The sequence below is a fragment of the Doryrhamphus excisus genome, chromosome 10, assembly GCF_030265055.1.
Source record: "Doryrhamphus excisus isolate RoL2022-K1 chromosome 10, RoL_Dexc_1.0, whole genome shotgun sequence".
Taxonomy (NCBI): Eukaryota; Metazoa; Chordata; class Actinopteri; order Syngnathiformes; family Syngnathidae; genus Doryrhamphus; species Doryrhamphus excisus.
Genome location: NC_080475.1, coordinates 18,457,423 through 18,480,353, shown reverse-complemented (window position 1 = coordinate 18,480,353; position 22,931 = coordinate 18,457,423). Strand labels below are relative to the sequence as shown.

Genomic DNA, 22,931 nt, shown 5'->3' with positions numbered 1-22,931 from the left:
TAGTTTAGTCATGCGTGACAGAGGATGAGGAAGACTTGATGCAAACATGGCAGTTGGGTGTGGATGAGTCAAAGTGGTGCCCATGTATCATGGTGCTCATCTACAGTATGTTTGCCGTGAATATGGCTACAGCCAGTGATGGAGTCCAGGGAGGTTGGTGAGGCGGATGAAAAATACAAAAACAAATAATATCATTTGTCAGTTGAATTTTTCTTAGGTCAAAATCACTGAATGAGCAGATTTCCTCATCAAGTACGGTGGGACCACTGTAAGCGTAGCTTCTCAGCTTAGTGTGCAAGCCCCGCCTGCTGTGCACCTTGAAATGGATCATGGCGCACGCCACTTTCTGTTTGTCAGCATGTCGCCAACAATTTCATGTTTACACATTTATTTGTGATTCCTCTTGCTAATCAGACAATAGAATACATGAAAATGTCATACAGGAGGCCCACTGGTAGGCCCGCTGCATCCTGCGGGGGGCTGGAAAGTGCTTGTCACTGCCAACCTTCCACAGATGAAAAGCCAGAATTTTAACTTTCTAGCAGAAATTAGCTAGCAGAAAATGAAATGCATTCAATATGTTTGTATGCTTTGCTTAATGAAGGAATTTGCCTGTCAAGATGGAGGATTACATACACAAACTCATCAGGAGGCGATCAGTCTTTTACGACAAAGTATCAGAACATTTCCTGGAGAAAGAAAGACCATGACCATTAATGCTTTGAAAAAATACATTCTTATGTAATTAAAATGTTTTTATTTCCAAATTTGCGGTATATGTTAAATACAGGAAGTGCACAAACAAGTGTGTTAGCAATTGATGTAAAAAGTGGTAGCATGAAATAAGCTTACTGTGAATTGGGATAGGCTCCCTATACCCCCCCCCCCCCCCCCCCCCCACACACACACACACCACCCCACATGTTTATGTTCAGGGGTGTATTTAGCCATTTAGGGGTCGATGCAAACCCAGTCATTGGGGATTCCACCTCCTTGTACTGCACAGACAAAGGCTTTATTCAATTGATTATTTGGTTTATTCATTATGTCATCTACTATCAAGTGTGAATATGACAAAAGAATATTTCCCGAGCTCGCAGAAGTCCTTCAAACACTCACACTAAAACAGAAATACATACTTTAAAGAAATAAAATCAGTAATGAGTGGGGATGTTCCGATCAGGGTTTTATGCTGCCGATACCGATGTCGATAATCCGTGAGTGAAATCATCTGATACCAATACCGATCACATGTACGACTGGCTCACCAAGGTTGTTCTTGTGAGAGATACTTCTACACAATGAAAATGAGCTACTCATCTTTAACATTTATTTCTATAGCTTATTCCAAGCCTAACTAAGCCAATATGCTGGTTTTAGCAGAACATGAACAACATGCTGGTATCCGCAACTCACCTTTTCTATTCCACAATGGATTTATTTCTACTGGAAACCTGAATGAAAAGCAGGTTTATCCACCTCTGCTGGGCCCCTCCAGCTGCATCCGCTGCCTTCTGAACCGCAGAGGCAGTCGACTCCCTCTTCTGCCAGCCCTCGTCCGTCAGCTTGGCACTGGAGCTGAAATTGGTGTGTCTCATTGGACAGCCAAACTGGGTCGGGCCGAGACTGCTGTGCATCCACCACAGAGTCAGAAGTGGTTGCAGATGGCAAACGCGTCACACGTCATCCATGTTCCTCCTGCACTAAGTGCAACAGATTTTGCCCACATGCAAGTGTCGCGGCTTGTGACCGATATCAGCCCATCCATCGGAGCCCCCCTAGTAATACGCTTTTATGACACATTCGGGGCCCCTGGAAGTCTTAGGCCCCCAGGCAATTACCTGTGCTTGCCTCACGGTAAGTCGGCCACTGGTTCTTGGATTCATTTTAGCTGCAGTAGTCATGTGCCCCGCCCCACACCCCCCTGCCCAACAGCTGACTCGACATCTCCAGCCCTCAGCATCCTCTGCAGTGCTTAATGTAGTGGGGGAGGCCTTGTTAAAGCACGCGACCCATATCACTTGTGCAAATGCACAGCGTCTCATTAAACTTTCATACCATTGGCCATGTTTTATTGAAGCAATTATGAGGTTATCCACAGTAAGAGGCTTGGCGCCTTCTTTTGGCTTCTCAAAAAACCCTGAGCTGAGCATGGGTGCGGCGCCATGAGCGGCGGCAGCTAAATGCAGGATGCCTTTACACGTGCACACTCCACACATGCAACCACATCCTGGTTATCCAGTATGTGATCAATCAGATGAGTTCATGGGACAACATGCTAATAATAGAAACAACCTGGCAGCAGTTTTTCTTTCTTCAATTGTGTTTTGAGTATAAAAAGACTCTATGATCTGAATGTTTTGTGCAGTTGCTCACAGGATCCTTCATCCTGGTTGATATATGTCATGTATCCCACCAGAATCCACCGAATTGATTGTCTTTGAAAGTCTTTTGTGTCGTAGTTTTATTTGGAACATATTTCACATCACTCCTAAGGATCGCAGTTTGGGTTTGACAACGTATCCATGACAACGTGACATCCTGATCACCTTTTGGCCAAAGAATTGATTGAACAGAGGGCAGGTCTCATTGTGTCGAATTCAGGACAGAATGCAGACCATCTCTGGTGGGATACACCGACAATGCATTTCTAATTCTAATTCAGATTGTTTGAACTGATGAAGTTTATTTTTCTCTCTCTTTCTTCTTCTTTCCACAGACATTTATAGTGCTAAACAGGGGGAAGACAATCTTCCGTTTTAGTGCCACACCTGCCTTGTACTTCATAAGTCCTTTTAATCCGGTTAGGCAAATAGCTATTAAAATTTTGATACATTCATATCCTTTGAAATGCAAAGGCTCAAGGATTGCTTGTGTTGTGTATTATTCAGGATGAATGATTCACATGTCCTGTCCTGTCTGTCTACATGTGGTGTACGTTTCATATGATGAGTGTAGACGGGAGGTAAGAACGCAAAAATGACTGATAAGAAATAAGAGCGATGAGATGAGTCATAGTCTTGTAGAATCGTGTCATTTTATCCTTCCTTTGATGGAATGCCAGAAAATGAAAATGACATTGGAACTGATGACCAACGCCTCCACCCTTCCCACCAGAGTGTAATCTTAGCCAATCAAATGAATGCCTCGCATTTCCTTTAAATGCACATGAGTGGACTGCAGAGGCCAATCAGAGGCCACTATGCGTGTCATGCACCACATACGCCACCCTGTGGGACATGTCATATGTTCCTGACAGTTACATTAAACACAGCAGCAGGCTAATCCAGGCTTCTTACTTGTTTTCAACCAGCATTCCTGCTCTACATGAAAAAGCATCCAGCACAGCCACAGAGATGAGCGATGAGTAGATCTGTCTGATCTGTCTGTGCTTTTCTGGTGGAGTTTTCACTTCTCAAATTGTGATTTGGGGGGTGCAAGCCATTTTTTTGGGGGGGGGGGGACTGTGGTGTGCTGGATGGAATTAGCACTGCGTGGACTGCGCTACACTCCGCCATCCTGCGCCACCTTGCGCTGCGCCATAAGATTAGAGCCCTGAGTATTATTTCAGTATCTCATGAGTGGGCCCTGGGTCCTGGTTTTCAGTCATGCAAATATTGCCACCCTTAAGGCGGAATATCTGCTGTGGAAACAGAGATCCAGGCGTGGACGGCACTTTTACAAGCTGAAGTATTAAAGCAGCCATAAAAACACAGGTGAACTACGTGAACGAGTGGTGTCCAAGGTGCAGCCCCGGGGGTCATTTGGGGCATGTGGCTTGTCTTCTTTGGCTGAAGGCACATTGAAGAAGTAAAATAGAGCACGAAGTATAATGTAATGTAACAGGAAAGAGCAGAAATGATGACCATAAAGCCTAATGATAACACACAAACATGTCAGAGTATGCAACTGGTAAGGAGATTAGCTAATAAGAACTTTACGTAAAACAAAAACAGTAATTCACACTGTTAAAACTGAAAAAAATACTGTAAGGGACTCACAACATTAAAAGTTGATAAAATATCTTGTTCAGAAAAAAATGGCGCCTTGGACGATCATAAATAAATACATTTATTGCACAATAAATAAACTAGATAATTTTGCTGGCCTCAATATCTTACATTGGGCATGCGTGTCTGTTTTCTTCACGTCCCGCCTCCAAACAGGCAGGAGGAGAGTTCACCTTGTCCATTGGATTCAGCACCTTCACAAATTTGTTCCATAGAACAATGACATGAATGGACTGAGCTCTTTTGTCTTGGTGGGCCGTGGGGGCCGGTAGCATACAAACAGAGTGCAGAAGAATGCAACGTAGTAGAAATATTAGCAGATTGCAACGCCCCCATAAATTTGGGGCTTGTTGTCCCCCGCCCCAAATCAACATTTCAGAAGTAAACTCCACACCAGAGAAAAAGCTCATGACAGATCCACTCATCGCTCATCTGGTGGTTGTGCTGGAAGCATGGCAGACCCCCCCCCCCCCCAAGAATCCGTTGGTGTGGTGGAGCTCCGGAGAAGGCACTCATTTTATTGAGAAAAACCGACATGCCCACCACCCCCCCATCCCCAATAAAACATAACTGACTAGAGCTCTATCAGTCTGGAAAAGGTTATAAAGTCATTTTAAAGCTTTGGGACATGGAGCGGTGGGGAGGCAGGAGGGGCCAGCCAACCCAAAGGACCCCTCCAAGAGGTGACAAAAACTCCACTAACATCCAAAGAACTGCAGACCTAAGGTCAGTGTTCATGACTCCACCATAAGAAAGAAACAACAAGAAAACAACCAGCATGGCAGAGTTTGAAGCTGAAAACCACAGCTGAACAAAAACAACATTTGTTCGTATCAATTTAGCCAGAAAACATCTTGATGATCCCCAAGATCTTTGGGAAAATACTTTGTGACCAAAGTAGAACTTTTTGGAAGGTGTGTTCCATTTTGGATCCTGAATCCAATCCGGGCCCAAATTCCTCCACAGAGCTGTAAGTTATCACCAATGCTTGATTGCAGTTTTTCCTGCTAAGGGTGGTCCAACCCATCATTGCCGGAAGTTTATGAAACGTTAAATCATGATAGCACAACAGCTGAGCAGCAATTGTTTTGTAGTTTGAACCCTTAATAACGAGGTATGCACCGAACCGTGAGAATACACCGCTAATGTCCATGATAGTTACAGTAATGAACGCTCTTCAGACGAATGCAGTTCTATGTTCTTGCAATTAATATGTATAGAATCAATATGAATAGATCAATGTCTTTTACTGTACTTTTTCCAATGTTTGTCTTGTCTTCTGATCCCTTTATCGCTTTTATTCTTTTTCATAATGTGTTTTGTGTGTTTCATACATTGTGTTATGAGTGTAATGTTTATAACTGCCTCCTCAATCCTTCTTTTCCTTAACCTCCTCCTCACTCTTTTCAGCATGATCATTATGTGTACTATTTTGACCAACTGTATATTCATGACCTTTAGTGATCCTCCCGAGTGGTCAAAACAAGTAGAGTAAGTACACATTTTATTATTTGACCTCTTCTGTAGTGGATGATATTAATAATAACAGTTTACAGTCAGTTGCAGTCTGTGCCTCTCTTTGCCATACATTCCATTCTTGATCTTTGCCACAGTGGAATATTTTCACATGTCAGCGTTTCGTTTATGGATGGAAATTCATCTGAAGTATCTTACACAAACATTTCACAATATTCAAATCTCAATTCATGGCCTTTGTAGCAATGCCATCCTGAGACACCCCCTACCATCGGCATTCATTGAAATATGTTTTGAATCAATGTTTAAAATTGAACCTGTGACCCCAGAAAATGATTGTAGTTGAATGCAAGTCACTTTCTGAAATTGTTTTCATTATCATTTCCTTTGTGATAGTGATGAATATCATTTCAAGAAGAATACTATGAAGGATGCGGTTTGGAAGCATCTGTTTCTGCTGTGGTGTCCTTTGCTAGATACCAAATATGCTTTCTTTCCCAATAACGTGAGAGAGGCATAAACTAGAGCTGCTTCCACCCAACTATTGGGTCGTTTTTACTATTGTACTGTTTATGTACATATGCATATTCATCATGGATTCTGGGGTGATTTTGTCAACACGTTTGTCTTTTAGGTACACATTCACAGGGATTTATACATTTGAGTCTCTTGTAAAAATCACGGCACGAGGATTCTGTATAGACGGGTTTACATTCCTCCGAGACCCATGGAACTGGCTGGACTTCATGGTCATCTCCATGGCGTAAGTGTTACTCTTTTACTTGTTAGTCCTCATCCAAGCTGAAATGCTGGTTGGTTGGTTCCAAAGTATGTTTGATGGATGTTTACTTTGGCTGATCTCAATGTTCATCTTTCCTGCTGACAACTCACCTTCGGGGTTTTCCTCCGTTGTTCTGAGAGACTTCTCTTGGGGAATTGAAGGTTGACACACCACACACCATGGCCTGGCTGGCAGCATCCACACCTCAGACTCCCTCATCTCATTTTTAACACCTATTCTCATCAAAACATTCTCAATTGAGGGCCTTTCAACTATACTCGGTAGGTTGCCCTAAACAGTTAAGCAAATTAAAGTCCATTGGCTGTTATTTTTCTTATTGGAATCAACCCATTGGAATTAATATGTGCTTTGAGGGAAGGAAATTAATCTCAAAATGCGATGGAAATGTAGTTTAAGATCAATGCAAAATCACTGAAAGTAGAGATAGTGAATGTTTGCCAAAGCAAACATAATAATGTTATTGAAACCAAGTGTTATTACATTGTAAATGTGTTCTATTGGAATAAGCACTGCCTTTATAATGGGAATACACTGAGCCATCACTCGTCACACTCATGACTATAAGTGACATTGGTGGCTTGTACTCTATTCTTCATCATCCATTCCAGGTAAATATATCATATAGCAGACCAACACAGGGATAGATGAGAAGGGAAATGAACTTTATAGGATTTACAGAAAGCCTACAATCATTATTTAAACTAACGTAGGCAGGTGGATACATTTGGGCACCCTTGTTGTTTTATTGGTTAGAATACCTTTAACACTAATTATTGGAACACATTAGTTTGGTAAGCTCCTTGACCTGCATACACAAGTGAAGCCAATCAGATTGTTGCCAACAGTCTTCAAGAATCAGTGACGAAGTTGAAGTTGGCTGGATACTTCCACCAAGACAATGATCCTAAACACTGCTCCAATTCTACTAAGGCATTCATGCAGAGGAACAAGTACAACGTTCTGGAATGTTGTCCCCAGACCAAAATATTATTGAAAATCTATTATTGCTTGGAAACCATCAAACCTGACTCAACTGGAGATGTTTTAGAAAGAGGAATGGTCCAAAATATCTTCAACCAGAATCCAGACCCTCATTGGAAGCTATAGGAAGCATTTTTTTCTGATAAAGGAGGATCTACTAAATATTGATTTGGATGCCCAAATGTATCCACCTGCTTACTTTTGTTGAAATAATGATTGCACACTTTCTGTAAATCCTATAAAGTTAATTTCCCTTCTCATCTATCCCTGTGAGGGCTTTCGCGTCAAATTTCCTATAACAGCCATTGCTAGCTAGCTAACATCAGGTGCTAGAATGTACAGAAAAGGAAAATAAATATGTGTTCATGTTTCACATAAGGATTGTGAATGAGTCCAAAAAAAATTCAGTTCCACTTTAAGTATGTTGAGGTAGTGGGTGGTATAACAAGTATACAGTATAACCAAGCTAAGAAAAATCAAAGGACATAATCATATAGTATCACTATTTTGCAGTATTCTGCAGTGTGAACATAGCCTAATGTGGCTAGTGATGGCTAGCTAGGCCGGCCATCAGGTTCACCAACCTAAAAAGCCTAAAAACCTAAAAATTTGTTTGTTCAAACGGATACATCATTTCTTAGGGCAAATATCCATTTCCAGATCCATCCATCCATCCATCCAATTGTACATACCGATGGTTGCCAATAAACCTTAACCTTGGGGGAAAATCCACACAGGCACAGGGAGAACATGCAAACCCCTCACAGAGATCCCCAAGCGGAGATTCGAACCAAGGTCTTCCCAATCTCATGTGGCCTACACGCTAACGACATTCCAATTCCAGCTCGATGGACACATTTCCATTGGAATATATCATTGGGGTGTTCCTCCATATTTATTGATGCACATTTTCCGGGACCTCATGAAGCCCTTCAAGGTTGTAAAGTTGCCCGTTCCCTGTCCACGCCTGTCATCCTGCAGCCCGTCTACCGCGGTGTTGTGTGAACTTCTCCTTGGTCACATGTGCACATCAATAACAAGCTGTTGTAACTGTGATTTGATCCTGCAGGTATATAACAGAGTTTGTAAACCTAGGCAATGTCTCAGCTCTGCGCACGTTCAGGGTGTTGAGGGCATTGAAAACTATTTCTGTAATTCCAGGTAAGACAGGATTGGGCGGGGCTTCCTAGTGGCAGGGTTGGTGTTAGATGTGTGTGTCTTTCTTTCCTTTATTTTACCTTCCACCCTTCTCCTCCTCCGTGGACAGGCTCTGTGAGTGGCGTCGTTTTTCCTCCTGGTTCGGTGGTGTTGTGCTCTTGCCGTGTGTGGTTTTTGTCATCGTGTTTGTTCTGTGTGTGATCCTTCCCCTATTTCAGATATATAACAGAGTTTGTGGACCTGGGCAATGTATCTGCGCTGAGAACGTTCAGAGTTCTCCGAGCATTGAAAACTATCTCTGTGATTCCAGGTGAGACTCCGTTTAAACACTAAGGCTGATCCTCTCACCCTTTCTTTTCTACTCACTATTGTTATGGTTACGGTTATCATTTAAGCAGCAGCAAAAGAATTGGATATAGCCATTTGTTTTGGTTCTTTTTCTCCTCCAAAATTATCAAAAATGGTACCAATACATTTTTGATAGGCTTTGCAGTCTCCTTTGGGCCCCCCCCCCCCCACGTGTCTCCCCCCCCCCCTCGCTGCCCCAGTAGCTCTCATTATGAGGCTGGTTTCCAAGGCAGCTGCGTCTCTCTTCTAAAATAGCTCCTTTCACTGGCTTTTCCCAATAAGCACACGCCCTTTTTTAGCCAAGATAACTGATCTAAGATCCATGCTGATCTTTTTGACCAGATAAGGATAGAGAACAGCGTCTTAGATGTCTAGTCTTTATCATAAATGAAAGTGAAATAAAAGGCTCAGTCATTTTGCTGCACTTGAATGTAGGAGACCATAGTGGCCCCCTTATACACGTAGATACTATGTATATATGTAGATGTGTTTATATGTATGTATGCTGAGAAGTCATGGAGATCTTAATGTATGAAGACTGCCAAGCCTAGATTGCCAACATATCTTATGCTGCATGATGCTTTTCAGTCACTTGCTTTCCAATAATAACCCACCAAGAGCTTGGCTGACAAATGGCATTGGAAGTTTGATTTGCCCTCCTTTTGGTTCTTCTTTGGTTCTTTGATTATTGATTTCCTTTCTCCTTTTTACAACCTCTAGACACAAACAAAAGAATCAGTGTGCTCGGTTGTAGATGCTGGATGCAAATGGAATGGGTGATCTACCTAGCCATGTCCTGAAGATGTCCTGCTTCCTGTAGACAGCCTGACAAGGAAACACACGTTTACAAATATGTCTATACCACTTCTGTCGCTACGGTGAGATACACGGTATAGGGAGTACAGGATTCAACTATTCCTGGTCTTGGCCTTAGATGGATTATTTATGAATCCTACGATGGAAATGAAGAATGAGCAAGTCAGCACACGTAAGCCAGGTTTATGCTTCGCCATCCCCTCTGATGCCGCCTTGATCCTTTCATAGCTCCTCGTCGGGGTTGGGTGTGTAGTGGCCGTGTGATATCGTAACGTGAGGGACAGTGTAATCAGAACGCAACCTTGGCCCTCATCACCCATTTGGCTAGTTAGCTTCCTGCTAATTGAATTTTTGCTAATTTCAGATTTGCTCCTTGATAATGGTCATCATCAGTTGGTTTAAAACTGTCAGCTTTGTAGTGGCATTGATGAAATTAGATTTACTTACAACCGCCATTGGTGGCGTCATTTGTGATGTCTGATGATATGATCTATATGAGCTGTTAGATAACATGGTAACATGTGACAACACCACACATGTTGCTAATGGTAATGGTAATGTTAGCAATAGTCATTAATTCGAGTAGCAAAGCAGTAACAGTGTTGGTGACGTTGGCTACTCCCAACAACGACTGTTGGAACATATGGACTATGGACTGGCTTTTGGAGACCAACAAGCTAAATAGTTGATGAGTGCTGAGGTTGATCACTGACTTGACTTTCCAGAAAGAGGATTTCCCCGAGGAAGATGATTGGAAGATGACGACACATCAAGCACTGAACCCCGACAAAGAGCGACAGTACATAAGGATCAACACGGGGATTGAGTGGACAGCATCGTGACCGCAAATAGCATAATCGAGGCTTAGGCTAGCATCCTAGCCCAAACCAAATCACTCCTCTTTCACTTAGGTGTGTTCAGCCAACTGCTTCATACTTCAAAGTTTTATCCTCTTGCTAATGCAGAGGAAGTTGGCATGCTAGTGTTTCTTGAAGGGGTCGTGGAACCCCCCCCCCCATGCTTATAAAGTTATAGTGTAAGCACAACCACAACGTGATGGACGGACCTCATGTAGCTCATGTCAAGATGAAACAGGTGAAAAACTTTACAAATAAATAAAAGGAAGTGCTTTGAAGTAGTAAAAACTTTATTCCCACATTAGCCATAGCCCACTTCCCGGTGGGCCCATGCGAACGCTGCCAGAGGATTGAAGGTAACGTGACCCGTCTTTAGTCCAAGTGTGGATGAGACAGACTGCAGGGTCGCGCTATGGAGTTACTCAAGACACCTCACACCAGGCAGTTCAAGAAAGTGTCCCCACACGGCACTGGCATTGAACTGTTGTGTTCAGCCTTGGAGTTTAAATGACCTGCATGTTGGTTTCTAGTCCCCCACCCTGCTGTGCCCCCCCCATCCCACCATGGCCCCGTGTTGTGCTGCTGTGCTCTTTCTCTTTTGGCTTCCCTCTCACTTTGCTGCAGCCTCCCCCCTCTCTTTCACTTAATCCGTCATTGGCAACAAAAAGAAAACAAATTGTGTTTTGCTCCTTTTGAAAAGAGTGGGAAGGCTCTTAAGTATTTATTGTTCATTTTTTTTCTAAAGTTGTATCTTACCTGCCATTTTTGCTGCAAATGTATAGATTTATTAATAATAAATGACTCTACCAATTACTGCTTACAATAAAATGATAACATGATTTATTGGGATCTCCTTTCCACAGAAAGTCAGTACATTCCATACATAAAGATGACATGTCAGTACATTTGTACTATAGAATATACTATAGAATATATATATAAATGCTTTATAATACAGAAGACGATACCCAGCTGCCCTTAGTCAAAAGTGGGTGACCTGCCCCTACATCATCTGGTTGTGCTTTGCGTGCGTGTGCATGTCTCCCCCCCAGGCCTGAAGACCATCGTGGGCGCCCTCATCCAATCTGTCAAGAAGCTTTCGGACGTGATGATCCTGACCGTCTTCTGCCTGAGCGTCTTTGCACTCATCGGCCTGCAGCTATTCATGGGAAACCTGCGCCACAAGTGTGTCATCTGGCCCATCAACATCACCGAGAGCTACCCGCCCAACGGCAGCAGCAGCTTTGACTGGGACGAGTACATCATGAACAATAGTGAGTGGTGGCCAGGCTGTGCTGGCAGTGAGCTGGCGTGGCAAACTCCAAGTATGAGTCAGCCAATATGCTGGAAGAAGAAAACAATATGTCATTTTGGCATCGGGGAAACAAAAAGAATTGTTTTGAAATGAGCTGAATTGAAGATGCATGAGCAGGATGAAGGTAGAAAGTGGCCTGAAATAATTGACGGACATTTTGTAGAATAAACAAACTCTAATGCAATAGAATATGACTGGAATGACTCATTGGGCCTCTTTTGTGTATCCCCTTAAGCAAACTTCTACTTCCTGCCTGGCCAGCCAGACGCTCTTCTCTGTGGGAACAGCTCAGACTCTGGGTGAGTGTCGTCTTGCCCTGTCTACCAATACCCGACTTTGTCTGTCTAGATGCCTGCAATGAGATGGCAAGTAAATAGTCCTGAGTCATTCCCTTCCTCCCTCCGTCAGCCGCTGCCCGGAGGGCTACACGTGCATGAAAGCTGGGAGGAATCCAAACTACGGCTACACCAGCTTTGACAGCTTTGGCTGGGCCTTCCTGGCTCTCTTCCGACTCATGACACAGGACTTCTGGGAAAACCTCTACATGCTGGTAAGGTGGACATGTTCTCCTTAATCCTCATTTCAGCTGGAGGCTGATGACAAAGAAGCTACAACAGCACAGGAGTCTAATTATTCCTTGTTTTAGAAGAAGAACGGGAGGTAGAGCATTTCATTATCAGGCTCCTCTGTTGGAGAACCATCTCTCCCACTCTATCCGAGGGTAGACACCCTCTCCCTATTTAAAAGTCAACTCAACTCAACCTCTTTGCTAAGAGCATAGCATTTGCTATAAGTATATAGTTGGGAGTGACCCCTGATACGCTGAACTGTATCAGAGACACTCCTCTGTGTTCCTGGGACTAAGACCAAGACCTCTGGCTTGATCTACCATCCATCCCTCTACTTTAACCCAACTTGTCACAGAGCCCGGGTTCTGTTGAAGGTTTTTTCCCCGGAGGGAGTTTTTCCTTGCCTTTCCTCGCCAAGTGCTTGCTCATGTGAGATTTCAGTTGGTTCTGTTTTGAATGTATGAATGTGACCGCTATTAGATAGCTGTTGTTGTGTTTGATTGACTGATTGATTGGCACACAAAGCCTCAGAGAGGTGGCCAACAGTTTACATTCATGTTGCTATGATGGGCTGCATGTTCAACGATGGCTACTGTGGGGCGCTACACTTTGCCAAATCGACATCCTTGACAACAAACATAACTAATGCATGTGCATGTGTTAATGTTGGCATACAGTAAAGTCTCGTTATATTCATATTCTCGGGAATCGGAAAAAATATCGATATAACCGGACTATCAATATATCCGTTCCTGCGCCGAACTGCATTAAAAGTGGGCGGATCTTTGATATGGCATGTAATTTTCTCCTTGAGTTCATGGATTGCGTATCTAGCATGCTTTTGTACTGTAGTGAAGTGAAAAATAAACTTATGCATTAAATAAAAACGTCTTTACACTTTTTTAATGACTATTTCTTTTCCAAAATTCAACCAATGCAAAATCCTCACACTTCAGCAGACAAAACCATAAACATTTGTTACCTGTCAGTGTGTTCAGCCCCAAACCGTGGTAAGGGGCGGCCTGACTTAGGCAGAGGAAAAGAACACGGCGAACGGCTGCTTCCAGTCAACTTTATTTTCCACACCTCCACCACCAGAGCACAGCACACACACCGATTCCCCCACTTCCTGGTTCACAGGTCATGCTCAACCCGCCCCACATAGCTGGCCAAACACATGCCTGCAACAACCGTAAGTTTACTTTCATAATTTATCAGTAAAGCTAGTGCCAAGAATATTGAACACATCTGAAAACACTAAGTCTATTCACTGAATCTTCCCTCTAAATTATACAAATATTTACTCCTTTACTTCAAAAGATTGTTTAATACTTACCTCATATTAATTACCGTCCGTCGGTGGAAAAGCCGAAACGGTGTTAGCCGAAAATCAAACAATACGCCGTTTACAGATTGAAATCCTTAAGCAAATATTGATTCAGCTTTAAGATGCTTTTGTATCGCTATAAGCAGACCAAATTGCCTGGCGGGAGATGAAAAGGGCATCGTAGTAACCGGATTATCATAATAACCGGGTATCGTAAACCGGAACTAATTATATCATAAAAGACTATAAATTTGCCGGGAAATGAAAATAGTATCGTAATAAGCAGTACTTCGATATAACCGATATCGATATAACGAGACTTTACTGTACTTGACTTACTCCAAGCAGGAAGAGGACAGGAAATAATGATTGCAGCACATTTGTATGTTGGTGTCTTCGAGGCAGCTGGGAACCAGTTGCACACAGTCCCTTTTAAGATTACACAGTCTTATGTACTCTATGTAGTTTGTACGTCCGAAAAATGGTAAATCAGTTTGTTCACCTCCAGTGGATTGCTGCCATACTGTCTGTCTGTTTGTTTGTCTGCACAATAGCGCTCTGAAATGGCAGAATTGCCTCCACATGGAAGTGGAAGGAAATATAAAATATTAAGTGTGCAAGATCAGCCAATGAGGGAGATGAGACATGACGGGAACATCCCAGCTCTGACTTTCTATTTTTGCTCATGACTTTGCTGACATTCAGCTCCATACAGCAGCCCTCCTATCAATATTTTCTACCATGTCTTTAAGACATTGTGCAGCCACATTAGTTCTTCAGTGTGGGGAGGGCTGGGCGATATGGACCAAAACTCATATTCTGATATATTTAGGTAGCATATCGATATATGATACCGTATATCCTGATATTTTACTCTATAAACTGAATTTAGACACAAGTCAAAGCCAAATATGAATGTAAAGTTTTATTATAGAAAAATAGCCACTGAAATAAAATAGCATATTCCCCTTTGTAAAAAAAATATAGAAAAAGTCTTTGCAGCCATGTTAGCACCGTTAGCGTTTCCATTTCACGTTCCCCATGACTACAGGTGGTAACCATGGTTGATACCATCTTTATACAGCAACCTTTATACGGTCTTTTTCACTATTCACTCCACTTCCGCAGGGATAGTGAAGCGGGATGCTCGAAGCTAATAGCTGCTCCCGAGTGTCAAACGTAATAAGATGAACATCCATAGCGGCATACTTGATTAAGGGGTCGCTATGACACAAAAACAATAAGGAAGTAATAAGTACTATAGTAAGTAGTAGTAGTAAGTACTATGTAATAAGTACTATTAAACACTAAAAATGCCGCCGGAGACACGGAGCTGCCTTAACTAGCCTGCACTCAACATGAGACCCCCGCATCACATCCAGTCTATCTCTCTATGGCTATTGATATCGTGCTTAAAAGAAATATCGATATTTTTTAAAATATCAATATATCACCCAGCCCTAAGTGTGGATGCATGTTTTTCTACAGACTGGTTGAAAGGTGATATGTTTTGTTGTCCTTTGTATGTCCCACAATGTTAGGAAATATGTTACGTTTAGTTTCTAATCAAGCGTTCCCCCTTCCCATCTCTCTTCCCCTTCCTATTTATTCTCCCCACAGACCCTGAGGGCCGCAGGGAAGACCTACATGATCTTCTTTGTGTTGGTGATCTTTGTGGGTTCCTTCTACTTGGTGAATCTGATCTTGGCTGTGGTGGCCATGGCCTATGAGGAGCAGAACCAGGCCACCATGGAGGAGGCTCAGCAGAAGGAGGAGGAGTTCAAGGCCATGCTGGAGCAGCTCAAGAAACAACAGGAAGATGCTCAAGTAAGCTGTATTCGCATGTCACCAAATAGCCATGAATTTTCAAATTTACTGTGTTACTGAAAAACCAACCAACAACCTTAAATGTTTCTGTACAAAATTTGGGCACCCTGTATGAAGTCGTCATTCCTGTTGTGTTTATGTTTATTGTTAGACTGCAGCCATGGCAACCTCGGCGGGAACAGTCTCAGAGGATGCAGTAGAGGACGATGGAGGAGGGCGCCTCTCATGCAGCTCCTCGGAGATGTCCAAGCTCAGCTCCAAGAGTGCCAAAGAGCGGCGCAACCGCAAGAAGAAATGGCGGCAGAAGGAGCAAGAAAAGGAGAAAGGTGACAGTGAGAAGTTTGTCAAGTCTGAGTCAGACGACGGTAGCAAGAGGAGCCGCTTCCGTTTTCCTGATAACCGCCTGGGGCGAAAGTCTTCCATTATGAACCAGGTAAGAAAAACATCTTGTGTCGTTTTCTGGCAATGTACCACCTTTGTATTGCATCGACACCATAACAGAGCTATTTTATACATCACTCCAGACACGGCAGTGGACATCGTTGTGCAACTCTGATTGTGGGATTGGGGGGGGCTTTCATTTTAATACAGACCTACCAACAAGACTCCTGAATACGTGTGTATGCTCTCAATTGTGTCATTTTCCTGGTTTCAGTTTCACGTTCAGTCTCTACAGTACAGATACATGAATACATATTATCAGTTTCTCTAGTATTTCATATTGGGGGGGGGGGGGGTGTGAAAAAATATATATATATACACCCTGGACTGGTGGCCAGCCAATCACAGGGCACATATAGACAAACAACCATTCCCACCCACATTCATACCTATGGACAATTTGGAGTGGCCTTCAATATTTATATATATTGTAATTATTGTGAAGTCGGTGATTCATGCAAACATGGCAATAAACATAACAATAATGTGTCAGTCTTGCTGACTGTATTTTTGTCAAAAGCACCTATTCAGTAATACAAGCAGTTTTCCAACTGACTTTATATCACCAGAGCAGACGGAATCCAAACCCCCCACTGTCAGTGACTGATGCACGGTCGCGCCCGCTGTCCTGTTAAAAACAGCATGTATTTTATGAAACAAGTTCAAGGTTGCAAGGTGCAGACTGCAACGTATTGAGAGGGATGTAATATTTTAGTCATATTTTAGTCATATTTTAGCTATACATGCAGAATGCTTGTGCGGCATCAAGTGTACCTAATGTTGTGGCCAGTCAATGCAGGTCTGTACAGCACTGTTAAGAGCTGCACAGCATATTACGGAACAGGTTTACCAAGTAACTTTAGATATAAACCAAAATAGACGAGCTGAAGAAAAGATAACAAAGTGGAGGCATTGTGACAAACGGCGAGCCACTTTCAACTTCGCAATTGCACCGTGTACGAGGGACTGCTGAGCTCCTGCTGCTGTGGCTGCTGCTTGAGGTCTCGGCAGAGGTGGTCACTGTATGTGACCAGCCAATCACAGTGAATACATAATGAGCATTTTCTTCAAACACAAATACGGATAATGTACTACTTTCATACTGGTTTCCAGCTAAAATGCATTATCCATAACGGATACTCGTTCATGACCATTATGCAGCTCCCTATGTATTATCATATGAGGGGCGGTGTGGCTCAGTTGGTGTGAGTGGTTGTCTCCCAACCTAAAGGTTGTGGGTTCGATCCTCTGTCCTACCGTGATCATGCCGAAGTATCCTTGGGCAAGATACTGAACCATCAGTTGGTCCTGATGTTGCCTCATCAGTAGGTAAAAGCGCTATACAAGTGAAAGACCATTTACCAAACCACTTTCTCTATAAGATAAGATAAGAGATAAGATGTGCCTTTATTCGTCCCTCAGTGGGGAAATTTGCATTGCACAGCAGCAAGAGTACAGAATCAGTTAAGCAGTGCAAAATACACAATATAAAAAAATCAACAATATAAACAACCCAAGTATTAACAAATCAACAGAGTTATATACAAATACAGTATGCAGATAATATGAAACAAGATAAGATATATGATCAGTCTATACACTATGAGATCTTGCTAGTGAGTTAATATGAGGCATTATAGAAGTACTTCACATAGAACTTAATATATTGTATTTAGAATCTTAATATTGCACATGGAGGTTGATCGGATATTGCACAGTGAATGGAGTCTGGAGTAACTATACTGAGTATAAAAACAAAGTATTGCACAGATGTACATAGTGGTGTCTCTATGTTGACTTTGCTGTATGTTTGGTATGGGTGTAGACAACAGAACCGCGGAAATAGTACTCAAAGAGTACTAAAAGGCGGACAAAACACAATTTTTCATTGTTGCTTGACCAAAAAGAGGTAAATACCCGTATGGTTAAGTTAGGTGATGATCTGTGACTGGAGTTGGCAAGCTAGTTGTTTGATTGCCAGTGTCCTGTGAGGTGAAGCCAGAGGGTGTAGTTGGCATACTCTAAATAGTTTTTTTGTCCTGTCCAACTCTTGCGAAGATATTAGTATTATTGATCTAAATGCCCTTACATCTTATTTGGCTTTATTTGATGTTTTCTTTTTATGAAAATTTTGGGTAGCTGGACCAATTCGGTTTCCCAGCTTGTTAAGGTGGAGGCCGTCCCTACGCCCGAAAAGGTTAAAATTGTAGATGTAATTAAGGGAGAAAGTGTTGGTCGTGTGTGGAGCAAGAGAATATGGCTGAAGATGCGAGGGGGGGCCACTGATGAAGACGTACTTGCCAGTATTGCGAAGGAACTGAGAGAGATTTGGTAAGTGCTTTGGTCATTTCAGACTGTCGGCAGGATGCATCAACACAACCAACATGTATCATTATTCTTTGGATGGAAGGAGGGAGAGATTTCTTCAGAATGTCAGAAAGCATTGCGTGGATGATAGGGATGACGTGGACAGTGGCTCCTGGAAAGCAGTATGTTATGGCGTTGAAGAAGCGAAGGTTCCTAATCATGGAGTCCCCAACTATCACAGTAGTCGAAGGAAATAGAGGATGAGAGATTATGAGGAAGCAGGGAACGAGGTCGACAGCGGAGCCGGGAGGGGTGGCGGCAACACAGGAGCTGAAGGGGCCGAAGTGAGGGGAGCAGGAAGGCACTGTGGGGCAGGAGATGCGACAGCAGAGGTCGCCAAGGACTTAGATTCACCTCCCTGCTTGGACCAGGCGCTGGCAGCATTGGGAACCGTCGTAAGGACAGCAGAGGCGGCAGGAGCAACCTCTTCAACAGGAGTGACGTCGAGCACAGATGGACTTTCAGTAGAGGCAGTAGGAGAGGCTGGATGAGTAATTGGTTCAGACTTAGGAGATGGGGGACGGAAGATGATGGTGTCCATTAGGAGTTTGGCCTCGCGGACACTATACATTGTGGAAATGCGTTGCTCATGTTTTTGGATTTTTTTGCTGTTTGGATGTGACTGTTTACTAATACGAAGCGGTTATTTTTTTCAAATTTGACTTAACTGGTATAAATCAGGTTAGGCATGTTTTCAACCCCAAATGACTAAAGACTTATTTAAAATTAGTCTTCAGACCAAGTTGATGGAAACTGACTTTGCTTTACTCATATTGCTTAATCAACTGACTTTATATCACCAGCCAAATCACCCGAAAAAAGCAGCCAAAAAAACACTGTCAGTGACTGATGCACGATCGTGCCCGCTTTGAAAAAAAATTATACAAATTGGTGCAAATTATACACAAGGTAAATTGAGGATCAGAAAAGCCAAGAGGGCCAAAAGTGGTTAGCACGCAGGTCTTACATCTCAAAGACCCGAGTTCAATTCCACCCTTGGCCATCTCTGTGGCCATCTCTTCCTCCAAAAACATGCTAGGTTAATTGGCCACTCCAAATTGTCCATAGGTATGAATGTGGGTGTGAATGGTTGTTTGTCTATATGTGCCCTGTGATTGGCTGGCCACCAGTCCAGGGTGTACCCTGCCTCTCGCCCGAAGACAGCTGGGATAGGCTCCAGCACCCCCGCGACCCTTGTGAGGAAAAAGCGGTAGAAAATGAATGAATGGTGCAAATTATACACCAAGGTAAATTGAGGATCAGAAAAGCCAAGAGGGCCAAAAGTGGTTAGCATGCAGGCCTTACATCTCAAAGACCCGAGTTCAATTCCACCCTCGGCCATCTCTGTGTGATGTTTGAATGTTCTCCCAGTGCATGCGTGGGTTTTCTCCGAGTACTCCGGTTTCCTCCCACATTCCAAAAACATGCTAGGTTAATTGGCCACTCAAAATTATCCACAGGTATGAATGTGGGTGTGAATGGTTGTTTGTCTATATGTGCCCTGTGATTGGCTGGCCACCAGTCCAGGGTGTACCCAGCTGGGATAGGCTCCAGCACCCCCGCGAACCTTGTGAGGATAAGCGGTAGAAAATGAATGAATGAATGAATGATGGCATTTACAGTGTAAACTATCCCAGTGTATTTCTAATACAGGCATACCAAATGACCCTGAGTCCTTTTAAAAAAGTAAATGATTCAATAAATAAAAAGGCAAAGATTTGATGCAAGGTTACGCCCTGGGGAACGCCCTGGGGAACGCCCTGGGGAACGCCCTGGGGAACGCCCTGGGGAACGCCCTGGGGAACGCCCTGGGGAACGCCCTGGGGAACGGTACAGGTCAGTAACTGCTGGATTTGCTATTTACTGCTCTTCATGCCCCAGTTTTACAGGATCTCAGTCTGATAGAGGCTTATCTGTCTAATGTGATGGAATTTAACAACAATTTCTCTAATTAATTCAATAAATGAATGAATCCAAAATAATGAATCCATCTCAGAAGTAATCAAATACATGAATGTATTTTGGTGTTGCCAAGCGTGTTTTTATTGAAAGTACAGTATGAGGGAAACACTGAAAGTGTTCAGACGAAAAGGTCTTATTGTGTTGTTCCAGATGTTGTATTGCATGTCAAGTGGCTCCTGATTGCAGATGAATAATGTGGCCACAGGAAAATATGACTTCAAATGATTGGTATTTCATATTGGAGTGCAGTCACAGTGTGATGTGGCCAACAGGAACAACCAGTATAGTGGCCAGACGTGTTCAAGCACATGTCCAGGTGCTGAATAATTCACAGTGATTACATGAATGTTTCAGAAGGTGCAATTCTGCAGCTTTGCAAAGGCCTCACGTTGGCTCCGCCAGCTCTCATGTTGTGTACAGTGGGGGGTGGGGGGTGGGGGATTCACCAAACAGCAAAACAAGACATGCAGGCTTACGTAATGTGACATATTTCTTCCAAATCAGCAGTGACGGTTGCCAAAATAACTGGTCCAGCTGAACTCTGAGCTTTTATTCCAATCTGGATCGATAGTTGGGAGCTCCCCAATCTTCATTCATTCATTTTCTACCGCTTATTCTCACAAGGGTCACAGGGGTGCTGGAGCCTATCCCAGATGTCTTGGGGCAAGAGGCGGGGTACACCCTGGACTGGTCGCCAGCCAATCCCAGGACACATATAGACAAACAACCATTCCCACCCACATTCATACCTATGGACAATTTGGAGTGGCTAATTAACCTAGCATGTTTTCGGAATGACGGGGAGAACATGCAAGCTCCACACAGAGATGGCCGAGGGTGGAACCTCCCCAGTCTTATTTTGGCTATTCTGTGTGACCTTAGCAAGCGTCAGATATCGCTGACCCAATTTTCGTCTTCTTGTTTATGTAGTCACATGACTGCTCCAGCAGAACGTGTCTCCTCTGGGAGAAGTGAACATTCAATTTCCTAAAACACAATGACCCATCCATTCATGCAGGAGCCTATCCCAGCCTCTCTTTGTTAAATGTTGTGACATCATAGCGCACTGTAACTTGCCAATGAATCAATTGCCTGTAAAACACAGGACTGATAAGACTCGTATTCACACCAGTGGGTAATTGAAAGACTTCCATGAATGTTAACGTGAACGTTTTTGGACCTTGCAAGCACAGAGCACTGACCTTCCTTCTGATAAGCCAACTGATTATCCTGCTTGAAATTTAGAAGTAGCCATATGTCCTTATCAACCATTTACGTTCTTCTTTCTCTTGTCTAGTCCCTTCTCAGCATACCTGGATCGCCCTTCCTGTCCCGCCACAACAGCAAGAGCAGCATCTTCAGTTTCAAGGGCCGCGGAAAGGACGTGGGTTCAGAGAATGAGTTTGCTGATGATGAACACAGCACGGTGGAGGAGTGCGAGGAGCGCCGGGGCTCCCTTTTCAGCCCGTACCGGCGGAGCAGCTACAGTGGTTACCACGGCAAGAGGAACAGCACGGTGGATTGCAACGGCGTCGTGTCCCTCATCGGCCCCGGGCCCGGTGGACGCCTTCTGCCTGAGGTGAAAATAGATAAGGCAGCCACTGACGACAGCGTAAGGAAGTCAATGAGTAGACCAATCTAGGCATGGCCCCCCCCCCTCTCGTTCGTTCCTTTCTTTCTGATCTGTCATCTTTGCAAGTCGTATGTATCTCTTGGCTCAGCGCTCGCCCCGCCCGTTTCCCCCTCCCTCAACGCCTGCAGTGTATGCTGCCCTCCATAGTTAAGCACAGGATGAAGTCACACCGTACATTGCGTACATCTGGTTGTACACACTGAAGGTAGCGCTACATTGGATAGGTTAGTAAAACCAGTTAGTAAAACTGAGCTCCAGGCATGTTCTGGCTTGGGCTAATTGATGTGAATGTTAGTGTAAGGTTCACAAATACTTTGGCAAAGTGTCATGAAAACAGACATTTTTTGACCATTATTCTTCTATTGCTTCTCAATTTAGTGACAAAACACAATTCCTTATTCCACTTTCCACTATTTCAATGTTCCTCCTCCAGGCATTCAGGGGCTCTGCAGGCCTGTGTGGGTAGCTCTACAGTAGGTGGTGGAGGAGACAGCACAGAAACATTTTTACTGCTTCCCTAACGCATAGTTCACATATGGAGATGGAAGAACCACAACCACCATCCTATTAGGCCTTGATCATGATAAATAATCCAAATGAAGAAACAAAGGAGGGCTGCTGTTCCTGTTTGTCCTGACCTCTCTCTGTTTTCCTAAATTTCTTAGATTAACTTTACAACATTGAATTAGTAGTGTGATGGTCGTTAGCATGGTAGCTCCAAGCAGAAAAGCATGACTAGTAAGTAGAAGGATGGCTATGTTGTCTGTAGAATCTCCTCCTCTTTGACTTGGAGCATGCTCATGCATGACGACTGGACTGACATCAACCACTCGCTTCCATTTTCTCTTTTCAAGTTTTGCTATTTAAAGCATAGTCAAATATAGTAAGTGGTAAACGAGCGAAAGATGATACTGCAATGCAGTAATGCCTTACCGATTGCATAAAAGGCCTGTAAATAAATCCTTGTATAAGCAGTAAAACATAATTTTACAAACTATTAAAAGTCCTGAACTTTACTGCATGCATTTCCAGCATCCAAAAC

General features: G+C 43.3%; 1 protein-coding gene across 5 annotated transcripts in view; it reads left to right on the top strand.

Moving 5' to 3' along the window:
- The window catches only part of scn8aa (sodium channel, voltage gated, type VIII, alpha subunit a), a 63,380-nt gene that overhangs the window by 9,641 nt on the left and 30,808 nt on the right, over positions 1-22,931 (top strand). For 2 of the 5 annotated variants that reach the window (XM_058085754.1, XM_058085756.1), the window contains exons 3-12: positions 2,720-2,838; positions 5,412-5,501; positions 6,121-6,249; positions 8,646-8,737; positions 11,501-11,722; positions 11,999-12,062; positions 12,172-12,313; positions 15,280-15,486; positions 15,638-15,919; positions 21,554-21,868. In XM_058085754.1, the coding sequence (XP_057941737.1) occupies positions 2,720-2,838; positions 5,412-5,501; positions 6,121-6,249; positions 8,646-8,737; positions 11,501-11,722; positions 11,999-12,062; positions 12,172-12,313; positions 15,280-15,486; positions 15,638-15,919; positions 21,554-21,868 (1,662 nt within the window). Of the gene's footprint in view, positions 1-2,719; positions 2,839-5,411; positions 5,502-6,120; positions 6,250-8,338; positions 8,431-8,645; positions 8,738-11,500; positions 11,723-11,998; positions 12,063-12,171; positions 12,314-15,279; positions 15,487-15,637; positions 15,920-21,553; positions 21,869-22,931 lie in introns of all 5 variants that reach the window. The other 3 variants (XM_058085757.1, XM_058085758.1, XM_058085755.1) reach the window with 3 other exon arrangements.